The 21774-nt window shown below is 43.2% G+C and overlaps 1 protein-coding gene across 1 annotated transcript in view; it reads left to right on the top strand.

Moving 5' to 3' along the window:
- sdccag8 (SHH signaling and ciliogenesis regulator sdccag8) overlaps positions 1 to 20006 on the top strand; it is a 40053-nt gene extending 20047 nt beyond the window's left edge. The window contains exons 15-18 of the mRNA XM_079280731.1: positions 2691 to 2799; positions 4481 to 4612; positions 18448 to 18574; positions 18824 to 20006. Of these exons, the coding sequence (XP_079136857.1) occupies positions 2691 to 2799; positions 4481 to 4612; positions 18448 to 18574; positions 18824 to 18850 (395 nt within the window). The 3' untranslated portion in view covers positions 18851 to 20006. The remainder of the gene's footprint in view (positions 1 to 2690; positions 2800 to 4480; positions 4613 to 18447; positions 18575 to 18823) is intronic.
- Positions 20007 to 21774: the final 1768 nt, after the last annotated feature.

The raw sequence follows: 21774 nt of genomic DNA on the forward strand, positions 1-21774 counted from the left end.
CCGAACAGGGTCTTGAACCTGCATCTTCCAGTTGAAGGTGGTTTTTGTCTTCTTACTGTGCCACCAACACAACATGGGCAGAGTGGGAGGAGACCGACAGGAACACAAATCATTAGCGCTGGAGTGACCTCAAAAGAGCAGATCAGAAGCCATAAGAGGAGAAGAGAGAATAGCGGGGAAGAGCAGAGGGAAGGTGATGGGAGCAGAGCAGAGAGACCCAGCTCGGAGCTCCCTGTCTGTCTGCACAGCAGAGCTGCTGCTGCTAGCACATCTGTTGCACCATCTGGATCCCCCCCCCCCACCCTCCTCCCCCTCAAAGCCACCACTCACCCTCAACCACTCTCCCTCCCTCCCTTCTCCTTTCTGTTTGTTTACCTGTGGTTCCCTTCAACAACCAGGGAGCCTGCTGGTACACAGAACAAAGATGGACGGTACAGAGGGAGGAATGGATGGATGGAGGGAGGAGGTGGGGTGGGGGGGGGGTAAACAAAGGGTTTGTTTCTGGCGCATGTCGGCAGCACACATGTTGTCTAAAGAGAGCTGACATCAGAGCACAGCAGGAAACTGTGGATGGGGAGGGGATGGAGGGGTGGCTCGCATCACTTCCTCTCCCCGTGCAACCCAACAGACGAGCTCGATAATTAGCTTTCTTGCTCTCCAAATCCCGCCTCTCTGTCCATTCGTTTGTCCTTCCATCCATCCGTCCCCCCTCCCTTCTTCTCCGCTCCTTCCCACCTTTTTTCAGATTTTTTATTTTTTTTCATGTTTCTTTTTTGAGTAAATGCATACAGAGCAGCCTCTAGATGATATCAGATATTTGTTTCTCTCCATCCCTCCCTCCCTCCCTGCCTGCCACGCTTCTTCTCTCCATCCCCTCCCTCCCGCCTCTTTTCTCTGTTTGTTTCCAGTGCCAGTTCTGCTGTGTTTCTGTATCCCAGGGTTCTTTTTGGCCTACGCATGGCCAGACGCATTCAAAGCCTGTTCAGCTAATTAGCATTCTTCATGCAACTTTTCCAGCACTGACCAAACTTTGTTGAGTGTACGTGTGTGCGCACGTCTGTGAGTTTCTGTGGTTTAGTTTCATGCTCGGTGGCATCCAATTTATGCCCCCCATGCATTTTCTGTGGCAGTGATCTGGGGACAGAAGCTGCATCGAGTGGAATGAAAGGTTTGGTGGTAATTCACTTTAAAGGTGCAATGTGAAGCCAGTAGAAAGTGGATAATATTATGTGAAACATCAGTGGGCATTGGCCTTTACACCTCTCCCAGTCATAATAAGAAGTGAAAAAAGTCTGGAGTCAGCCTGCAGGTAAATATTATGTATCATAACACATCATGGATCTTTCTCACGTATCTCTTTCTTTCCTTCCCAATATCTACTGTATGCAAAAAACAACAACAAAAAACGTCCCAAGTGTGAGCTACTTTTCAAAGACTGCGAGTCCTTCGTGCTTTTGGTTTCGGTTGAGTGTAACAGAATGCCAGAGCAGGTGGATCATTCCCTCAATCCAAACGGCAGCCATTGTTATTTTAAAAGAGCAGACATATGTTGGAGAGCGGAACGTGGATCATTTCAAAGGAATGATGAAAGCCCAGTGTTGGATTGTTCAGAAAGAGGCCCCCATGAGCGGATGAGGACGTGGCAGGAAGGGTGGAAAGGAGAAAGAAAGAGCTTTCAAACAACTCTCCCCCTCTCTCTCTCTCTCCCTCTTGCCATCTCATTTTACCCTCCTCACACACTTTATACTTCCATCCGCTACTCTATGTACTTGCATTTTTGCTCTGTACATCTCTGCCTGTTGTTTTGTTTTCAATGTGAATGTCGACAAAAACAATTTTGGGAATACTATCAAAGAGACAAGTATCTCGCTTTTGCTGCAGTATTTGTTACAACAGATGTGACTGGTCAGCTGTGTCCATATTGTAAACGCTTTCCTCTGGTACGTGAGGTCGTTCGCTTGGCCTGCTCTGGAAATCTACTTTGTTTTAATCGTAGTATCCGCGATGCCACTCCTACATTGTAACATTAATTAAATGAAAGCTTGACCAACATGAAATGGTCATTGAGGTGATCAACATTTTCTTATTTGATTTAACCATCTATTCGTTTATTATTCAGACACGTATTCTGTGCTGCACTAACATTAAGATGAAGGTTTCACCAGACATTTGAGCTCGCTGAGAAACTTGTATTGATCCGTTCATTTGAAATAATAACGAATTGAACCGTGTTTTTTTCTCTACAAAGTACACGCACAGCACACAATAGATCACTAACATTTTTAGCATGTTGTCAGTGTTTATTTGATTTAATTTGATTTAAAGCAGAGTGAGACAATTCAAATGACATTAACAGCTCACTGTCAGTTTCATAGAAACATAAATGTCACATCGAGCGATAGAAATATACTGGACAGATACTATAGACAGTACATGTAGCTTTCTTTTTAATACGGTTAGGGGAAGTGTAAACCAGACATGCACTGTAGTATACAGTGTCTATAATACTATCGTTGGAGGTGGGAGATGTCTGAACTTCAGTGTAAGCGTGTGGGCTGAAAATTGAGGGTCTAAGTGAAGGGATACGTTGCTCGCACCCCCATCAGTCACTGATACTCTTAAGTGCACATGAAATCACCCACGATGGTCAACCTCACCGTAACGGGCAACTTTCCCACCATCGATTGCAGTTGGAGAGTTGGATGGTCTGCTGAGTTCCCAGAATTCCCTGATCAGGAGGCTGAAGGAGGAGTGCTGCGCGCTGGGAGTCCAACTGGAAGAACTGACAGAAAGTAGCAGGTCAGTACTTTCTCTTTCATTGTATTCACCTTTTTCTTTGAACAATAATTCACTCAATTGTGCTGTCAGTTCAAATGTACTCGTGTAGATAAACGTAGCCTCTTGTTTCCAGTTAGTCATTCACTCCGTAGTTCATTCTGTTGGACGTCCGTGTCGTCATTTCATGAAGCATCATCTATCCAGGCTGTTTGGACCGAGCATGTCAACATACTACATACTGCTTTCCAGCCTGACCTGTTTTCTTGTTAACCTGATGCTACAGTAGTCACAGCAGGCCTGCACAGCGCTCCATCTGGGCTGCCTGTGCCTGTGCCTGTGTGTGTGTGTGTGTGTGTACTTGATTGTGTGTGTGTGTGTGTGTGTGTACTTGATTGTGTGTGTGTGTGAGAGTGACCCTGGGTCCAGTGTCCTGTCAGCTGTTGGAGCTGTGCTGCACATTAGTCACATGACGGCCCTCAATCTGGCCATGCCAGACAGCACTGGCCTCACCAGCCACGGGACACGTGCACACAACACACACACACACACTCATGTACCCTGTGTTTTGTTTTATGGGCGGACATCAATACCAAGTACACATATGTATGTACACAGTAATCGCTGCCACCTTGACTGTGTGTTTTTTTTATGGAAGGAACTAGCATACATGCTGACACACTGGCATGCCGGCTCATGGCCTACATCTGCTGTATGTGTGTGTTATGTAGTTTAGCAGCATTGTGGTGTTGGTGTGTTTTGTGCCTCGGGCTGTTTGAGCTCCTGGAGTCCAAGCCCAGCGTAGCGGGTAAAGTCCTGCTGGACGGCCTCAGTCAGGCTAAGCGAGGTTACACTGAGACGTAAGACGAAGGAGAAAACTCTCGACAAAATGTTTTCAGTTGTTTGACTATGAGGCCTGCTGCTACTGATGGGCCAGTGTGATGTTGTGCAGCATGACCCAGCGGTTCAGAGCATTCGATGGACTTGATGCTTCCCCACATTTCCTATCCTTAACTCTGTTGGCGCTGTCGAAGAAATGATAAATAAGTAAATGTAATTGGTTTTTCATTGACTGGTGTAAAGTCTTTAAAAAAAAGTCTTTCAAAAGCAGAGTGAATGGTGTCAGTATATGACGTCGGTTATCAATTCAAAGCGAGGATTCATCTTTTTACATTTCCTTAATTATACACTCAGGTGCCAGTTTATTAGGTACACGTCGCTAAAACTAATGCAGTCTAATAATGCACAAAATAATGGAAAGACTTGTCAGTATAATGAAATACAATTCAACAGCAACACAAAGTGCCACCTCCAAAATGATCATCCAGTTGAATCGACACCTCTTTAAAGGCAGGATTTAACATTATAACCTTTCAAAAAGATCAAATGTTTTGCAGGACTACGGTCACATTAGTTTTAGCGACGTGTACCTAATAAACTTGCATGATTAGGAGAGAATTTCTATACAAACATAAATCTTAAGTCTCCAGATCTTTGGGACTCGTTGGACTCAAGACCCTCGAGTTTACGTCCCTTTGCTGAGTTTAAAAGAGTTTAAATCTGTTTTATGTATTACATTTACATTCTATGTCTTTATTGTTATGAAAACGCCATTTAGTGTTTTATTCTGCTTGCAGGCTGTGTTGTACATGGGACATTTTCAACTGTATTAATCGTGTGTGTGTGTGTGTGTGTGTGCGTGCAGAGGAGCGTTGGAGCGGCTGTCCCTGGAGAAGCAACACCGAGAGGAGACGGTAAAGAGTCTGAGAGCTCGTTGCTCCGACATGGAGGATCAGTGTGTCCAGCACGGCCGCATGCACCAGCGCATGAAGGACAGGTACGCAAATACACAACACGCACACAACTACACTTCCTGTGCATACATCTTACATCCTTAATATTTTAGGGGTATTTTGTTCTTCTTCTTTTAGATAATGATCGTGTTGAATATCAGCAAATAAGCATTTGATTTTTACAACTTTCATTTGTTAGTTCCATCATGCAAGAAGGTTCCAAGCAATTCAATGAGAAAGTGGCACACGTATCTTGTACATATTTTTTTATTTTTAAAATAACAGCAGCCTTGTTGGAGATTAATGTTCCCAAGTGCTCTTTGGTTGTCATTTATTTCTGTCTGCAGAATCTGGCAGCAAACCTTTAACAAAAGAATAAATGTGTGCCGTTTCCTTCACAAGCCATCCTAACCAGTCCATCTTGTGCACATCTAAAGTTTAATTCTTAGATGAATTGTTTTATTTTTTGTCAACACAGTGTGCTTTTGTTGTCCTCAGCAGTTTACTATCCTGCTGTCTGTGCAGTGTCCACATTTTCCACTTAATCAGGTGGCACTTCAAACTGTTCTCTGATCAAAAAGCACTTATGCAGAATAATACACTGGATGTAACAATAAAGTAATTCTAGACTTGTGGTGGTCCACAGAGGACAGGAACAGCTCCATAAGTATAACGTGCACTAGATGAAACAGAAACTTTGAGGAGTTTAATGTTACAAATATCAAATGGAGTTAATGAAGTTAACAAGCAGCTAATTCATGATAAACTTTGACGGGTTTGCTGACTTTGACTGACTCAAAATAATACCTGATAGAGTCGTAAACCTCAAACTGAGCTGGACTGACAGTGAGGCACCAGTCGGACTCATTGTGTCTCCGTCGCTCGATTAACTGCAGCACAAGAGCAGCTGACATCACAACCGAATTCACTCTTTCACTGAAGTTGTGATGGGCTTCATGCACTGTTTTCCACTATTGTTATCACATTTTTCATTCATGTAGTGTATACATCTACACGTATTATTGTGAAACTGTACTTAAAAGGCATAAAGTAAATACATTGTTCTATGTAGAAAGTGGGGAGTGATATCGGCGACTTGGCTAATAAAAGCCGCAGCTAAAAGTGGCTCTATCTTTGGCTTATGCTACAGTATCTGTACGTGTGTGTGTGTGTGTGTGTGTGTGTGTGTGTGTGTGTGTGTGTGTGAAAGTGTGTGTGTGATGCGGGGGTCTCTTCCTCCCCAAGTGTGGAGCCCAGTTGGTGTGTGTCTCCACAGGGCGCCTGCCTTCCAGCCTGGCTCTGCCAATGTGGGCGAGGATGTGTGGGTGTTGTTGCCCCACTGTGCAGGATCTCTACCCCAAAACCCCACCACCCTACTCCACCCTCCTTTTACACAAAACCAACCACGCATGCACACACACACACACACCCTTTTCTCCTGCTCCATCACTGACACTACATATTGTCTACCACCCACCGGTGTTAACCTGTCGGCAGTCAGACGCTGCCAAAAAGAAAACCAAAGTTTACAAAGTCACAGCTGTCTCCCGGCTGTGTGTGACTCTTTTTGTGTGTTTCATAAAGAGAAAAACAATCTAAGTTGTCAAGGAGTGTGAAGAATGAATATTCTGTATGTTTCCGCGCATATGTTATGGTGGTATTTTTTACGTGTGTGTGTGTGTGTGTGTGTGTGTGTGTGTGTGTGTGTGTGTGTGTGTGAGAGTTGCTATTGCATGTTCTCAGGAGGTTTAGCAGAGTAGGAATCTGTCTGCCAAAAGTGGATTGGCTGGGAAGTTGGCACCTAACTTCTCCCTTCTCCCAACTGAACCACGATAATCACTCTTGGCATTTAGTGAGTTTTATTTTCTGCTTTGACACTTACTTGGTTGATTAATCCTCCTGATATTTAAAAATCTCTGGAGTTCAGTTCTACACGAGGTCACTTTCTGCAGTGACTGTTGAGCTGCTTGACCACATTTCTTTTTAAATTTCCTTTAGGAGATAATTGTTTCGGTAGGAAGTCTGTATGTTTAGGAATGCATTTATTAGTTGTGATTAGTAAATACATGCATTCTTTGGCATTTCTATGTTATGTTTTAGGGGATTTATTGTAAGGATGTACAGTACATAACGGGGAGGCGAGAGAGGTATGACTCACGTTTACAATGATCCACTCTGCAGCTGGTACTTGGTTTTTCAGCATCTGATTGTATTTGTGGTACTGATCGTACTCCCAGTGCAAAACTTGAAAACCTGCCAAAAGTATATTCTTATCACATTGATTTAAAACAAATAAAAAAAGAGCTCCACAGTAGTTACCAGGGCTTGTGAATTCAGCCGTAGAGGCAGGACTGAACTTTTTCTCGATATTGTGTGCATGCGCTTTGCTTGTGTGCATGTTTAGTATATTGCACATTAAGTACGTCAGTCTCTCTACATATGGTCCTGTTCTCACACTGAATTGCGGGCATCTTTCTCGTTCTCCTCGGTTGTTTGTCTGCATCCGTGCATGGGGTACGTATATCTGTTAGCTGGTCCCTGCAGGCCCTGAGCATTCGTTGGGCGCCCCGCCGCGCCGCTCGGGGGTTTAAGGTGTACGTGTTAACAAGCTGGTGCAAGTGGGTTCAATATGAAGCGCCCCGCCCCTCCCCACAGCCTCTCCATCGGCCTGCAATCTGTGCTGCGAAGAGCGGCAACAGCGCACCACGCACAAAACATTTGGAAAATCAGCTTGATTTATTTTTACATGGGCAAGCTGATTGCCAAACTACACAGGGGTTTCTAGCACACAATGTTTTGCTGCACCATTTAATTATATATTTCACTGCGTCTGTGGTGGGAAGTGAAGGGATAGAACGGAGAGATGAGAGATGGAGCTACGGAAGATGCAAAGCCAGTTCCTGTAATGATTCATTTAAAGGTTATATGTGTGTTTTTTATGAGCAGTCTGATTCAAGAAATTAAATATTACATTTTTGTTTATTACATGTAGTTTTTATTTAAACTTTTCTTCATCATCTACGTCTTTATTCTCCAGATTCTTGCCTTGATTGGTGACAATTTACTTTGATTATGTCATTTCTGGTGCTTATTCTGAGAAAATCATAAAATCTTTCTTGAAACTTGATTTAAATGACTTATAGCTTCTCAGTGAGAGAAGCTCAGAATATATTTCATGCACAAGAAACCAAATTGCAGATGCAAAAAGGAAAATAAATGCGGTGGATGGATGCATATTATTTTACAATTTATTAGAAGCTGAATAGAGATCTTAATAGCACACCTGACAATCTGCTTTGCTCAGTTAGTATGAATTTAACTTTGTTTGTCATTGTTTGTTTGAGTGATTTGACATCACAGAAGCAAAAAACTTAATTAATGAAGCGAGGAACGTGTAAGATGTTAGTGGGAACTGTGAAGCAACAATCCAATAATAATAATTTGTTTGTGAAAGTTATTACTGCTCGTAAAATATTTCCTGCTCACGTAGTTTTTAAACTTTCTCTGGTCACCTCACCCTCTTGTACTCGTCTTCGTATCTCTTTTCACTTGCCCTTCCTCTCCGCTCTTCTTAGTCTCCAACTTTACTCCTCCTCCCCTCTGCTTCCTGTACCGAACACCACGCAACCTTTTCTCACCCCACAGCTGTTCGCAGGCTGTTTCAACAATTATCACGATGCATGTACACACTGAGGTCACAAACACAGACTCACACACACGGACACACACACTCACACACACTCAACAGACCGACATTGCACCAATGTTTTCTTAACCACACATTGTGACAGCAGAGTGCGTTCGTCAGCCCTGGGTGTGCGTGTGCATATACTGTGTTTATGTGAGCACACAGCTCCCTTGTGCAGCCCTTTAAAGGAGAGCAGCAGCATATACGCAGATGTGCCTGTAGATCCACAGGCTTCACTGGGCCATATGGCCTCCACGAAGAAAGATGGTGCATGCGTCTGGAGGAGGGTGGGAGGGATGGAGTGAAGGATGGAGGGCCATGTGTGGTATGAGCTGTGCAAGCAGTTGTTGAAGTGTGTGTGTGTGTGTGTGTGTGTGTGTGTGTGTGTGTGTGTGTGTGTGTGTGTGTGTGTGTGTGTGTGTGTGTGTGTGTGTGTGTGTGTGTGTGTGTGTGTGTGTGTGTGTGTGTGTGTGTGTGTGTGTGTGTGTGTGTGTGTGTGTGTGTGTGTGTGCACCAGAGGCTCCAGGAGATTGGTTAATGGAACAAATGGTTGCGGCGGGCCGGGGAAGAAGGAACAGGCTTGCTGCTACCGCGGGCGGACAGCGAGCCCCGGGTGAGGGCTGCTTCATCTGGGCTCCTGCCACACACACACACACACACCCTCTGTCAACCCTCTCCTCACCCTCACCCCGAAACACACAGTGTGCTGCCATGCCCCAGAAGCAAAAAGACACTCCTTGCAACAAAAAAATTACTTTTCATTTGCAAATTAAGTTGGCATAGGTTTGGCAGAAGAAACAGGACAGCTTTCATTTGTCGTGTGTGTGTGTGTGTGTGCGCTCACTTGGGTATGTTTTTGGGCATCTGTGTGTATGATGACTTGCAACTGTGTGTGTGTGATCTGAGAGATAAAGGGCCGCTAAAAAGAGTGAGATGTGGAGAAAGCAGGGATGAAGACAATGAAGAAGACCCAGCGTGAGGCGCAGCGTTCACTCACTCACTTAGATTGTTGCGCTTCACATCGTGTAAATATTAACATCACTGCTGTCACCGCTCTACGTTTCACTAATACATTTACACGGATCACATACGAACTGTTTTGTTTTATTTCTAAATCAGACATTTTCATTTTTCACAATAGGAGCCCCTTCTCTTTGTGGTGTTTTTTTTTTCCTGGAAGAAAAGTTGAGTGTTACAGAAAAGTCATGAAAAATGTTTCTTGTTGCTTTTTTTCTTCTTTACATTTTCTGAGCATTCTGACAAAAAATAGATGTTGAACTCAAATTTTCTTTTAAGAAAGTTCAAATGTAATCTCTATATTTAAAAAAAAAAAAGAACATTTGATATAATTAACTCAATGTACAGTTTTAGGATGCATAAGTACCTTCAGGTTTGAACCACTGACTGACTGTAAATGTGGGCAGATCTTGCCCGTATTGAGACGGAGAGGAACAGTTTAGTCCACTGTCTCTGGGTGGCGCTGATCAGTCGTCCTCCCTTCATCTTCCTCTCCTTCTCTTCTCATCGTTTCTATCTCTGCATTGCCCAGCTGGCTTCTGTAGCCGGGAGCGACCGCGGGGCGGCCTGCTGAAAGAGCATTGTCAAACGGTGGCTTTACAGCTCTATCACACACACACACATACACACACACACACACAGACGCACAGATTTGCGGCTCAGATGTCGGGCTGTAGCCAGAGGCTTGCAAGCTGGAGCATTAACTGTGCAAAGCGTCACATCTCAAGCCCCAGTCAATGACACTCGCTAACACTACTTCATAAAACTACAACTAGAAAACGAGTGCAGAAACACCTGCCCCTTCTTTAGAAAAATGTTGAAAGTAACAACAGCCGAAGCACTTTAATGCCAGCAAAGCAAACACTCGGAGACACGACTTAAGAAGTGTCAGCAGGCCTCACGGCAGCAAACACTTTGACGTTGAATAGATGCTATAACAGCCGGCGGCAGCGCTGAAACCTCTGTTAATGCAGTGACGGAATGAAAGCAGAGAGTACTTCAGTGCTCATCCACAGCTGTTTAAAGTACACGAATACATTTCCCTCTTAAACACTTTCAGAATCAGTTTTAATAGAAGTCTGTTGCCAGGGTGATTTATTTAGATCATGTGTGATCTCCGTACTGATGTTCATTAACTCTCCGATAAACAAAAAGATGAAAACTAACACTCGGCTTCTCGTCAGCTCAAAGGTCAACTTTGATCTAGTTCCATAGCAACTTAATAGCTGTCGCACCATTTAATTGTACGTTCTTTATTGCGCTCACTTTTTAATGAAAATTACTTTTATTTACACAGAAAAAAGTGTATTTGTAACTTGATAGCGCAAAGCCAGTCTCTGACTTCTGGATGACTGCAGCCTGTTATAATTGTGACCAAGAGAAATTAATATAAAATAAATAAGAAAACAGAAGTTTCAGATTGTTTAGAATTTGGATTTTTTTATATTATATTTTACATTATATTCTGGTGTGAAATAACAGAGTTCAGGGCCCACACCAGGGTTTTCATTCTTATTGATTATTTGAAACGAATCCTGTAATAATGCTATTATTAATAATCATTATTATTGCACCGTAGTGCTTTATGTTTTTAAATGTCTTCTCGAACCCCTTGGGATCAACGGACATCATATCTGATCTTATTTTTAAAGTAACAATATAAACTTTTATCATAGAATTTAATGTGCAACAACAGCAACAAGCAGACGTGATGTTTATTGTGATCAATTACCAACAGATAAGTGTTTCAAATCCCTGCATGTTGATTTTCAATTACGTTTAAATGTTTGATCAAAAAATGTAAAACGCAGCAGCACACAGTGGAAAGATGTAAAGAACATCAAATATTAGGTGAATAGGTGAGAACATTCGGAAACACGGTTTCTTTTAAAGATTTATTTTGCAAAAAGGATTTAGCTGACTAATGATTTCATACAAAACTAAACTCCCTTAATAAATAAATACCTTTACGCACATCAATCAGTATAGCATGTTACAAAGCTCTTCACAATAAAAGCATTTAGCACCAAATATCAAGCAGGCGGATGGTAACAAACACAAGAGCAACAAAATATAAAAGATGAATCAGAAATAACTAAAAACAACAAATCATTTAGCAGAAGGGAAGGAATAGATGTGGCGGGTTTCTTTCAGCTGAATTAAATGATCAGATATTGAGCGTTTGTTATTTTAAATCTAAGGGTCAGAGTATCCGGCGCTCGATGTCCCTTCTTTCATTGTAAGTCGAGCTCTGCGAGCCGACCTGAGCGACTTTAAGTTACTGTGTGAGCACAACAGTGTGAATGTATTCCTGGAGCTTCACCGCGAGGGCCCGAAAGCTAATAACTGCAATTTTATAGTGCAACACAAGATGGCTGAGTTCATCTGTATGTTAAAGTGTTTTGGCTTTCACACACTCTGTTATGGAGGAGATCAGTGTTGTTCAAACATGATAGGACTGTTGCAGATGGGCACACGCGCATCATAAAACCGTGTTCAGCTCTGCTGCAGAACAGCAGCGAGTTGGAAAAAAATGATGTGAAGGAAAAGGAAGTTCTCACACCGGCTGCATCACCACATTAACGCCATAATTGTCTAAGTTAAAAGAAGAAAAACAAATCCACGTCAAAGGTTAAGCGAGCACAATCTGCTCAAATAAGATCGATTTTAGTTTTGTCGTGCTGGATTTCTGTCCTTAAAGCAATTAGTGTTAATGACATTTTTAAGGGACTTCCCGTTTTAGCTTTATTTATTTCTTAAGTATTACATCATAAGAAAAAAATCAAAATAAAATGGATTTTACCTGCATTAGAAATTATAATTGAATGTATAATTAATTACAAACTCCTGCTGTCTTTGGAGTACAACACAAGACACTTATTTAGTATACATGTAATACCTGTATATTTACACATTTAAATGTGTTGATCTTGTGATCTTGTGTGTGTTGTATCTGTTAGTGGGACTCTTTGAGCTGCGGACGAAATGTGACTAAAGGTCCTTTTCAAACATGATGCTGACATGTTAAATGAGGAGTTAGGGCACATCAGTCAGTCAAAAATGTGGAAGTGACAGGTAACGGTAAATGAGAAGACAGCAGCAGGAAGTCACGGTGAGGGAACATGCGTCAGTCTCATCCTGATCAAAACACACAGTGTCACCAATCGTGTTCCCGTGTCAAATGTGCGTGTTAGCAAGAGCAACAACTGGCATGACAGGTTGGTGGTGGGGGGGCATGGCCTTCAGGCACACACACACACACACACATTCTTGAGTGCAGTTGTGTGCCAGCCAAGATTTAGCTAGAGCGCTGGGGTGTGAGGGTGGCGATGGTGGGCCTGGGATTGGGCGAAATATGGTTGTGTGTGTGTGCGTGTGTGTGTGTGTGTGTGTATGTGTGTGGCAGCTGCAGCCTTCATGCCCCTGGCAGTGTTGTTGTAACCAGGCAAGCCAAGGCCGTCTGCCTGCATTCTTCACCCCCAAGTCCCCTGCCTGCTACACACACACACACACACTGACATGCACACACTGACATGCACACAAGTTCAGTTTGTCTAATATTAGTGTGCGTCAAGGTTAAGATTCATCATTATCTTTTAGGGTTAGGGTCGAATTGTAGCAGAGCCCGATTTCATTTTCCTAATTTTTCACACGAGTGTGTGTGTGTGTGTTCAGAAACATGAGAACAGTTAAAATGTGTTCTTTAATTATAGCCGCCATTCATCTTGAAACTCAGATTTTTTTCTCTTTATTAATCGGCAAAGAAAATCAAGATCCACGCTGGGTGGTTGTTTTTGGAGTTGCACAGAACATGCAGTGAGACTTTAGTTTACTCTGTGGCTTGTTTTCAAGTCCTTTTTGATAACGTATGCACTGTCCAATAAATATTTTCTTCAAGTGACACGCTCCACTAGCTGATTTGTTGAGTAATAAAAATTCACACATTCATATGGGGCTGCTGAACGACAGACTTGCACACTGCCTCCAGATCTTCTCTTTTCTATTAACGTCTCTCTGTTTCTCTAACGTGACGTTAGCACTTTCCCTTTAGACCGTGCCTTTAGGACATATGCTCCCACCTGTAAATAAGTATACAAACGCACACACAACAGAGTTTAGACACTAGCTGTGGGCTACGACTGATGTATACCACAGAGAGGTAACTGTCTGTGTTGTAATTAATCTCCTTAGTAGCAGCAGTCAATAGCGAGCGCGGCGGTTGGAGGTGCAGATTGTGGGCAGAGTTTGATTATCGGGCTGTCTGGGGAAATTACTGCAAACTGCCTCTCAGCAAAACATGCTTTTATTTTGTCTCCTGGAAAACAAGATGCACGCTTACTACCACGACTGCTCTCGAAGCTGTTCCAGGTATTTTTGGGGGCATAGTTAAGGAATTATTTCAGTGTAGGTGTTGTTTGTGTCAGTAAAGCGTGGGATCCAGCAGGTGGTGTCCTTTCACCAGGTCAGCGGGGAGGCTCTCCTTCTCTAACCCCCACCACAACCCTCCCGTCAGCCGTCAGCCAGGCCAGCAGCAGCAGCAGCAGCAGCAGGCGGCGGGGAGGTGACGGCTGGAGCCGGAGCCCTCGGCCTCTTTGTTCCTCCGTCCCTCGTCCACTCCGTGCCGCACCTCCGCCCGCCACCACAAACTGTTAGTCCTCATTTCTGCGGATCCTCTTCACCTAAACATCCATTCACTCATCTCGCCCATCAGTCCATCCATGAATCTATCCGAGCTTCCTTCCTTCATCACCAATTCCAGGCAGCGGGCAGAGGCGAGCCGTGTGTGTGTGTGCGTGTGTGTGTGCGTGTGTGTGTGTGTGTGTGTGCGTGTGTGTGGGTTAGTGTAGGGCAGGGCCCGAGCATTAAGCCGTATTAAGCCCTAATTAATGAGTGTGCCAGTCGATAGAGGCCAGTTATTGGATTTGCTGCTTTAGCTGCTGGAAGGAGCACTGCCTTAATCACACACACACACACACACATTCATACACACATCCCTCCTCTGAGGCAAGGTGTCCAAGGTGAGACGCGGGGGGGATTAGTGTGTGTCTGTTGTATAAGAAGGCCAGAGGTTGGCGGCTCTCTGGCAGTGTGTGGCTGTGTCAGGGTCAAAGCTTTACTTACTGCATTACATAAAACCTTCAGCTTACAACCTGCAGCCGCTTCAAACATCTCAGTTCACGACCTGACCGACCGATTCCCCGGCCGCCTGTTCAGCTCATTTACCGTCAGACTGCAATGTGTGAAAGCCTGCTGGCATTTTGCAGCCGTGTGTGCAGTTGGTGCCATTTCTACAAAAAATAATTGTGTTTTTGGATATTTTACTACGTAGCGTTTCTCTCTTGAAAGGGAGAAGCCAGTGTGGGTATGTGGAGTTTGAAAGATGTGGCTGTTTAAGTCTTGCGTTGCATTATGGGAAACAAAGGGTCCAGTAATGTTTTAGCCTTCCACATACTAGGGATTAAAAGTCAAGATATCTCAACCTTTGCTGCATCTATTTCGATCATTCAGTCTTTCGCTGGTGAGCCGCCTTTCAACTAAAGGCAGTTCTTACAGTGCAAATATTGAAACCCATTTCTGAAAACCAGGTCAAAGAAAACCACGACTATCTAAAGGTACTTCTAGATACAAAAAAAGAGAGAAAAATGCTTCTTTTTTTTTTTTGCAAATCATAAGGTCAGTCGTGAATACGCACTGTGATTCTTTAGAGATGTTCGATTCTATTATGTTACTTCATCAGGACGTCCTCAGAAGTGGCACTCTGAATCGATCAGTGAATAAATCCTCTCTACATCCGCACATTTATCTCTACTCGCACAACACAAGTGTAAAATTCTTCTTGGCAAACAACGTCGACGCATCTCCCGCTTTACAAACCTGGAGTGGATTTCAGAGCTGGCCAGTCGTCAGCATGAAAACCTCTCAAAAGAGACGGCTGTATATATATTCTCTCTTTCCGGGGAAAAGATAGTTTGGATGCGTCCGGTGCGTCTGCGTGTACCGAGACCAGAGGTTGTGATTGGATAAGGTTTGGCCTTTTCCCAGCATGACTCAGATTAGTTTGGTGGTGTGGAGCTGAAGGGCCTTCAGTCAACACGTTCTCCACACTTCCCTCATCAAACATTAACAGCTTCAGAACAACAGGCTCCGTTTCTGACCTTTAGGTGTGTGTGTGTGTGTGTGTGTGTGTGTGTGTGTGTGTGTGGGGCTCATATCTGCGGCTCATATCTGCGGCACATCGGTCGTGTCTATTTGTGTCTTGTCTTGTGTCTTGGCTCACCACAGCGGGGCTGTGTGACGTGGCGGTGCCCTGCTGTGTTGTGCAGTGTGACAGCGTAGGAGGGAGAGAGTGGGAAGAGGGAGAGCGAGAGAGAGAGCGAGAGAGAGGGGTTGGCTGGTCAGGACAGCTTGGCAGCCGGCTGTAGGAACACCAGGCAGGGAGGGGAGTCATCGCCCTCAGCCTCCAGGACTGGACACAGCCTCCGGGGCTGAGATTAAGCACCCAGCGGGCCACCGGTTGGGATGGAGGAAGAGGAAGAGGAAGAGGAGGAGGAGAGGGGAGAGGAGGGGAGGGGAGAGGAGAGGAGAGCAGGAGGCTGAAGTTGCAGTTGGTTGTAGCTGCTCAGGACTTATGGTGTAAAAGGATGCTGAGGAAGTTGATGATGGAGGAGGGGAGTTCCTGATGACGAGGGACAGGTAGGGACAGGATTAAACCCTGTGGTGGAAAAAGACACAGAGTGAGGACAATGTGTGTGTGGGGGGGGGTGGGAGGTGGGGGGGGGGAGCAGATTGTTTTGGGATGTTTGCCTCCCCCGTCTGTCACACACAGGCAGCCTTGCCACTGCCAACATGACCAGCAGGGCAGGGGCATCTGTCTCCCCCCCAGCTACCTGTCTGTCTCTCTCTCTCTCTCTGCCCCGAGACACATCTCTCTTCCGCCTCCTCCTCTTCCTCCTCTCTTCATCTTCTTTTTATCACACGCATCATTCCTGTCTTACTTGTCGCCTTCTGAACCTGTTGAAACAGTGACGGACAAAGTGAAAGATGATCTCGTGTCATCGCGTGGTGCAGTGGTTCTCAGAGCGTCTTGTGATCGTTTATATTCAGGGAACTACGACTGTGGTTCCTGCTCTCTGATTGTTTCATGTTCATATTTCTTTGAGGCCAAACTCTCCTTTTAGTTCATAGAAATAAAGTAAAGAATTGTTAACCTCATCAATCATCTTCTGTGAGGTGTTTATGACATATAAATATATAAAATACTCCATTACAAGTACAAGTTCTGCACTTAATATCCTACTGAAGTAAAAGTACAGATTTATTATCAGTAAAAATTATTATCAAAAGGAAAAGTATTCAGACTCTAATAATGGCTGCTGTGAATTATGTACTGTATCATCTTACATATGATTTTATGATTTAATGAGTTGAATTTGACTGTTGTCTGCTAAAGTGGAGCTAGATTATCTGTGTGTGTGTGTGTGTGTGTGTGTGTGTGTGTGTGTGTGTGTGTGTGTGTGTGTGTGTGTGTGTGTGTGTGTGTGTGTGTGTGTGTGTGTGTGTGTGTGTGTGTGTGTGTGTGTGTGTGTGTGTGTGTGTGTGTGTGAATCACTTCACCTCTGCACTAGAGGATGGGACCGACCGATGGATGAAATAATGAGCGACTGGTGGGAAATATCTTAACCGGCATTCCACCTCCACCCCCAAACACACTAAGCACGCACACTATTCATACACCCTTACCCCCAAACCAGCTGGAAAACACCACCTCCCAACACACACACACACACACAGTGTCGACTCCCAGTGTGCTGTGAAAGAGTTCATTGTCTGCAGGAGCGGTTTTGTCAAAGGGGACACACTAATTGGGACGTCCTAGTACTGATCAACATTTTGCCTGATAACTGCACACACAAAACAGTGAAACATGAAAGTTGTGCCACAAGTTCTAGTGAAAAACTAAAAGTTTGACGTTTACTTTATTTCTAGAACATTTCACACATTAGATGGACGCAAATGGAAAAGGGTAACATTTGAACAAATCAAGAGCTTTTCACGTCACGCTGTGGGTAGACGAGAGTAACGCAATACGGGATGATATCCCAAATACAGACGCACCATACGATGACGTTTTTATGAACAGCTAAACGGTTTGTGACGACATACTGTCCTGTGATTTCTTCATCACATATTGGTGATAATATTTGTGTTTAAACTGACCTTTTAAAGACGTGATATACTGTGACTTCTTAAAATGACCTTTTTATGACGTACTTAACTATGACTTTTATAAGACATATCATTATATTTGTTTATATTTAATGGCTTTTATTACATACTATACTATGAATTTAAACTTTTACAAGTGTCATCGTATAGTATGTCAGAAAAACGCATCGCATAAGTCATCAAAAAGTCATCGTAGTACATACAATACTGTGACTTTTTATTACTATTTGTGACATACTATGACTTTTCATTACACACTGCAATTACTTTTTTATGTTTTAATGACAAACTAACATATTCCTTTTTTTTAATACTTTTTATGGGCTACTATACTATGACTTTCAGTGTTTTTAATGCCATACAATACTAAAGTACTAATACTGCGAATACTAATACTACTTATCTTTCATACTATACTAATACTATGACTTTTAAATACTTTTTGTGACGTACTGTACTATAACCTTTTGAGTACCTTTTGATGACATCCTATTGCAGAGGAACAAACCTGTCCTCTGGTTTTGTGTGTTTGGCTAAAACAAGACGTGAAGACGTCGCCTGAAATCTTTCACTGTTGACGGATTCATTTTTTTCTCAACAAAACGATGAATCGGTTTCAGAAGTCATGATCCGATTGATTCACAGTCCGATCAAATCATGTCAGTTAGCATTGTCCGATATAATTGCAGTGTATCAGACCAGCGCATTACCATTTTCAGAATCACCTCGTCTGATCTCCAATGACTAAATATACACTGCTGTCACATTCATGTAAACAGTGTTGATGACTTAACACAAAGTCCAGTGATATAAAAAAGAAAATCTTTGTGGATCCAGCTCTCTTTCAATATTTACAACATTTGGTTTGTATCAGCCAGGAGTTTAAGTTCCTCTCACTTAGTTTGTCAATATTGTGTGTGTGTGTGTGTGTGTGTGTGTGTGTTGCAGGCTGCAGCAGTTGGACCGTCACTGTCAGAGCAGTGCCCAGCAGGTGTATGAGCTGCTGGCCAAACAAAACCAGCTGATGCAGGAGAGAAACACACTCAGTGAGGAGATGCAAAGCCGACACATGGAGGTACACAGACAGAGCAGAGTGTGACTCACTGTTTTGTTTCTAAAGGAATGTGATGGTGTCTCTCGATATCTCTAGGTGCACATTGTCGTCGTCAGTTTACTCAAATAATATCAGTGAGAAGATGTTTGTCCCGTCATGACTAATGATCTGATCTGGTCATTAACAACATGTCTGTATTCTGTTCATATCCAGTCATTATCAGAGATATCGTGTGTGTGTCTCATTGAATGTGTGTTTGTGTCTTTCTAGAGACGAGTCAATACTGTGTCCACATGAGTCTGTCCTGCCGGTTTCCTCCGTCTGTCTGTTTGGATCTGAAGTCGGAAATCTTTTGTTGACAAGAACACATCAAATTGGTTTTTTTTGTGTTGTTTTTTTACCCAGGGGGACAAGTGTTCATCCTTTTAATATTGAGGTACACTGTATACACTTCATGTTGACTTAACAGAACTGAAAATCAGGTTTCCATTTTATTTATTACTATATTGGCGATAGACTGTTGCTGTGATCTGTTGAATGTTTAGATGAACTGGGATTTTGTGTTCGGCTCACTTTGTTTTTATTCTGCAGAGCGAATGAACAAAATCACTGGAACTAAAGTCAGCCTTTGGGACATGCTATTATTTTCATTTTAATAAAATTGTTTAAAAAAAAAAGTCAATCCTTAATGCTGAGATATTTCTGGTTTCTTTCTTAATATTGTCCCTAAATTGAAAGTTGAGAAGATAAATAGTATTTTTTAGCCACACAGCAAATACAAAGCCGACACCATCGCAGCAGATTGACATCGTGCTTTATTGAAGCCGTCTGTAAGAATGAAAATAATGTGCATCCCTATCATATACATTGTGTAAAAATACTAAGGATGTACAGTGTAAAAAAACGGCTTCATGTTGATGGTAATTTGTTGTTTTCACATCCTCGAGGCCTCGCTGGCCAACAGCACTGCATCCTGACAGCATGAGGGACAGAAAAAGGCCGTTTGATCGATCTGCTGAGTTCCCGCACACCGTCTCAGAGTCGATATCGGCTCTGCTCCGCTGACACGTCGGAGAGGAGAGCCGAAGTCAGTGTAACAGTGCTTCAGGGAACCGTGGCCCACTCTGAGAACAGCTGGCAGCCGTCCACAAACATCTCATACAGCTGTAAAGCCACATACAGTAGATGGACATGAAATTGACTCAATTACACTTTGTGTTATTTGTACATGTTTGCCGTTTTTTTGTTTGCCGTTTAGAAATAAATGCGCCTCATGCTTGTTCATGTTAATAATCACGATGATAGTAGTCTAGTACTAGAGAAGGAGAGGGGAGCAATTCTGTTGCAGACACTGAGGTCAAATACTTTCAGAAATCCTTCCAAACACTGGAGCCATTTACTTGTTATCTGCATTAAACGCCGGCTGAATGAGGTTTGTGATTTTTGGCCGACGCCGACGGTTCATTAACAGGCAAGATCAAGGCAGAGCAGCCGAGGTCTTTGAAAGGATTTCTACATATTCAAATATGATTGGAGTCGGATGTGTTGTGTGATAGATGTACAGTACAAACAGCAGCAGCTTTAAAAGTGAACACTGCCGGTGCAGCGTCACATATCTCTCATACTGTCGGTTCGCACCAGTGAAGCTGTGAGGAGGCTTAAAGCATCCAGTCAAAGAAACCACTGACATGTTCATTCATAGTCTTTCAGGGGAACCCACATCCATGAAAAGAATGACTGAGTTCCAGCTTCTCCACTGACAGTAGTTGAAGGAAAACATGCATTACTTATATGATCTCTGACCTTAGAATCAGCATCTGGCAGCTGCCGGTAAATTAACTTCAACGTGTAAAGGAGGATTTAACGAGGAGAGTCGGAGACCCAAGGGAGGGAAAAGGAGGAGGAGTCAGTGACATCAGGAGATATTTCGGAACATTTTAGTTCATGAAGACTGACCCGAGTTTCTGAACATTTCCACTGATTCTGCAGCGGCAGCACTGACTCGTCTCTGGCATGTGGGACACAATCACCGAAGACATCAGAGCAACATCAAAGCTATCGGTCGTATGTGGAGGGAAGATGCGCTTTAAAAATCGTTTTCTTTAAAAAAAAAAAAAACCGAAGCTACAAACCTTCCTTTAAAGCAGGGTTTAATCAGAATCCTCTGGATCATATTTAAAAAATTGCGCGTGTGAAAGTGCTGCGGCCAAAGCTATCAAGTAGTTTATTTTATGAACTCTGGTTTCTAATTATTTTGGCGGGAAGCGAGCACATACAGCTCAAACTCCTCAGTTGCTGCAGACCTGGATCAAATCAAAGCTTTCCAAATACTTGTGAGCGTTGGCTTGAGCCTGTCCAGGGTGCCAGCTGGGTTGGAATTGTACTCATTTTGAACTATTCGGCTGCTTCAGCTCTGCCAGACAGGCTCAGTCGATCACAGAGAAGTATTTTTCATAAGAGTTCTGAGTGCCACTTTGACTGGTTAGTGCGGCCAGAGGACGACGGCGTACAGGCCAGCGCCATCCTTTTCTACTTCCTGCCATAAAGCGCCTTTGCCAGCGAATAGCAATTTAATGGATGTGCAAGAGTAAAGCATGTGGACTTAAGAGCAGCGGAGAAACAGGTCATTTGTCGTATAAGAAATATTTGTAAAGAAAAGCAAAAGGATTTATTTTTAGAACAAAATATCTAAAGAAACACGACTACACCCCCTTACTGCTAAACTCCAAAAACAAAATGACATCGAATAAATTAAATAGAAAATAAATTCAAGTTATCCATCAATGGTGAAAACATTCAAATGAATATTGGAAAACAACTTCCTACGTCTAATCCGAGCACATCCCCTGGTGCTCCCTTTGAATCGGTGTCATCCAAATATTAAAGGTGACTTCCTCCACATGATATTTGATATGCTTTTCGTTTTAGGATGCAGTTGAAATTTCACATTTTAAAAAATATATTTCCTCACATCTGGTGATTTTGTCTTGTCTGAGGTGCTGGATGTATTCTGATTTGAAGCATAAGGCTTCCTGGTGTTTGAAGACAGAGAGATTGAGGGGATTTTAAATCTTGTTGGTCAGACTGGAAGACATGACTACAAACAAACAAACAAACAAAGTCCAGACCAGAGAGATGACGGTGCTCGTTAAAGACAGAGGCGTGTCTGACCTTACAAACTCCCATTTCATAACCAACCTATTATTCCTCTTTCTCCTCTT

This window comes from Melanostigma gelatinosum (assembly GCF_949748355.1).
Source record: "Melanostigma gelatinosum genome assembly, chromosome: 12".
NCBI classification, from domain to species: Eukaryota; Metazoa; Chordata; class Actinopteri; order Perciformes; family Zoarcidae; genus Melanostigma; species Melanostigma gelatinosum.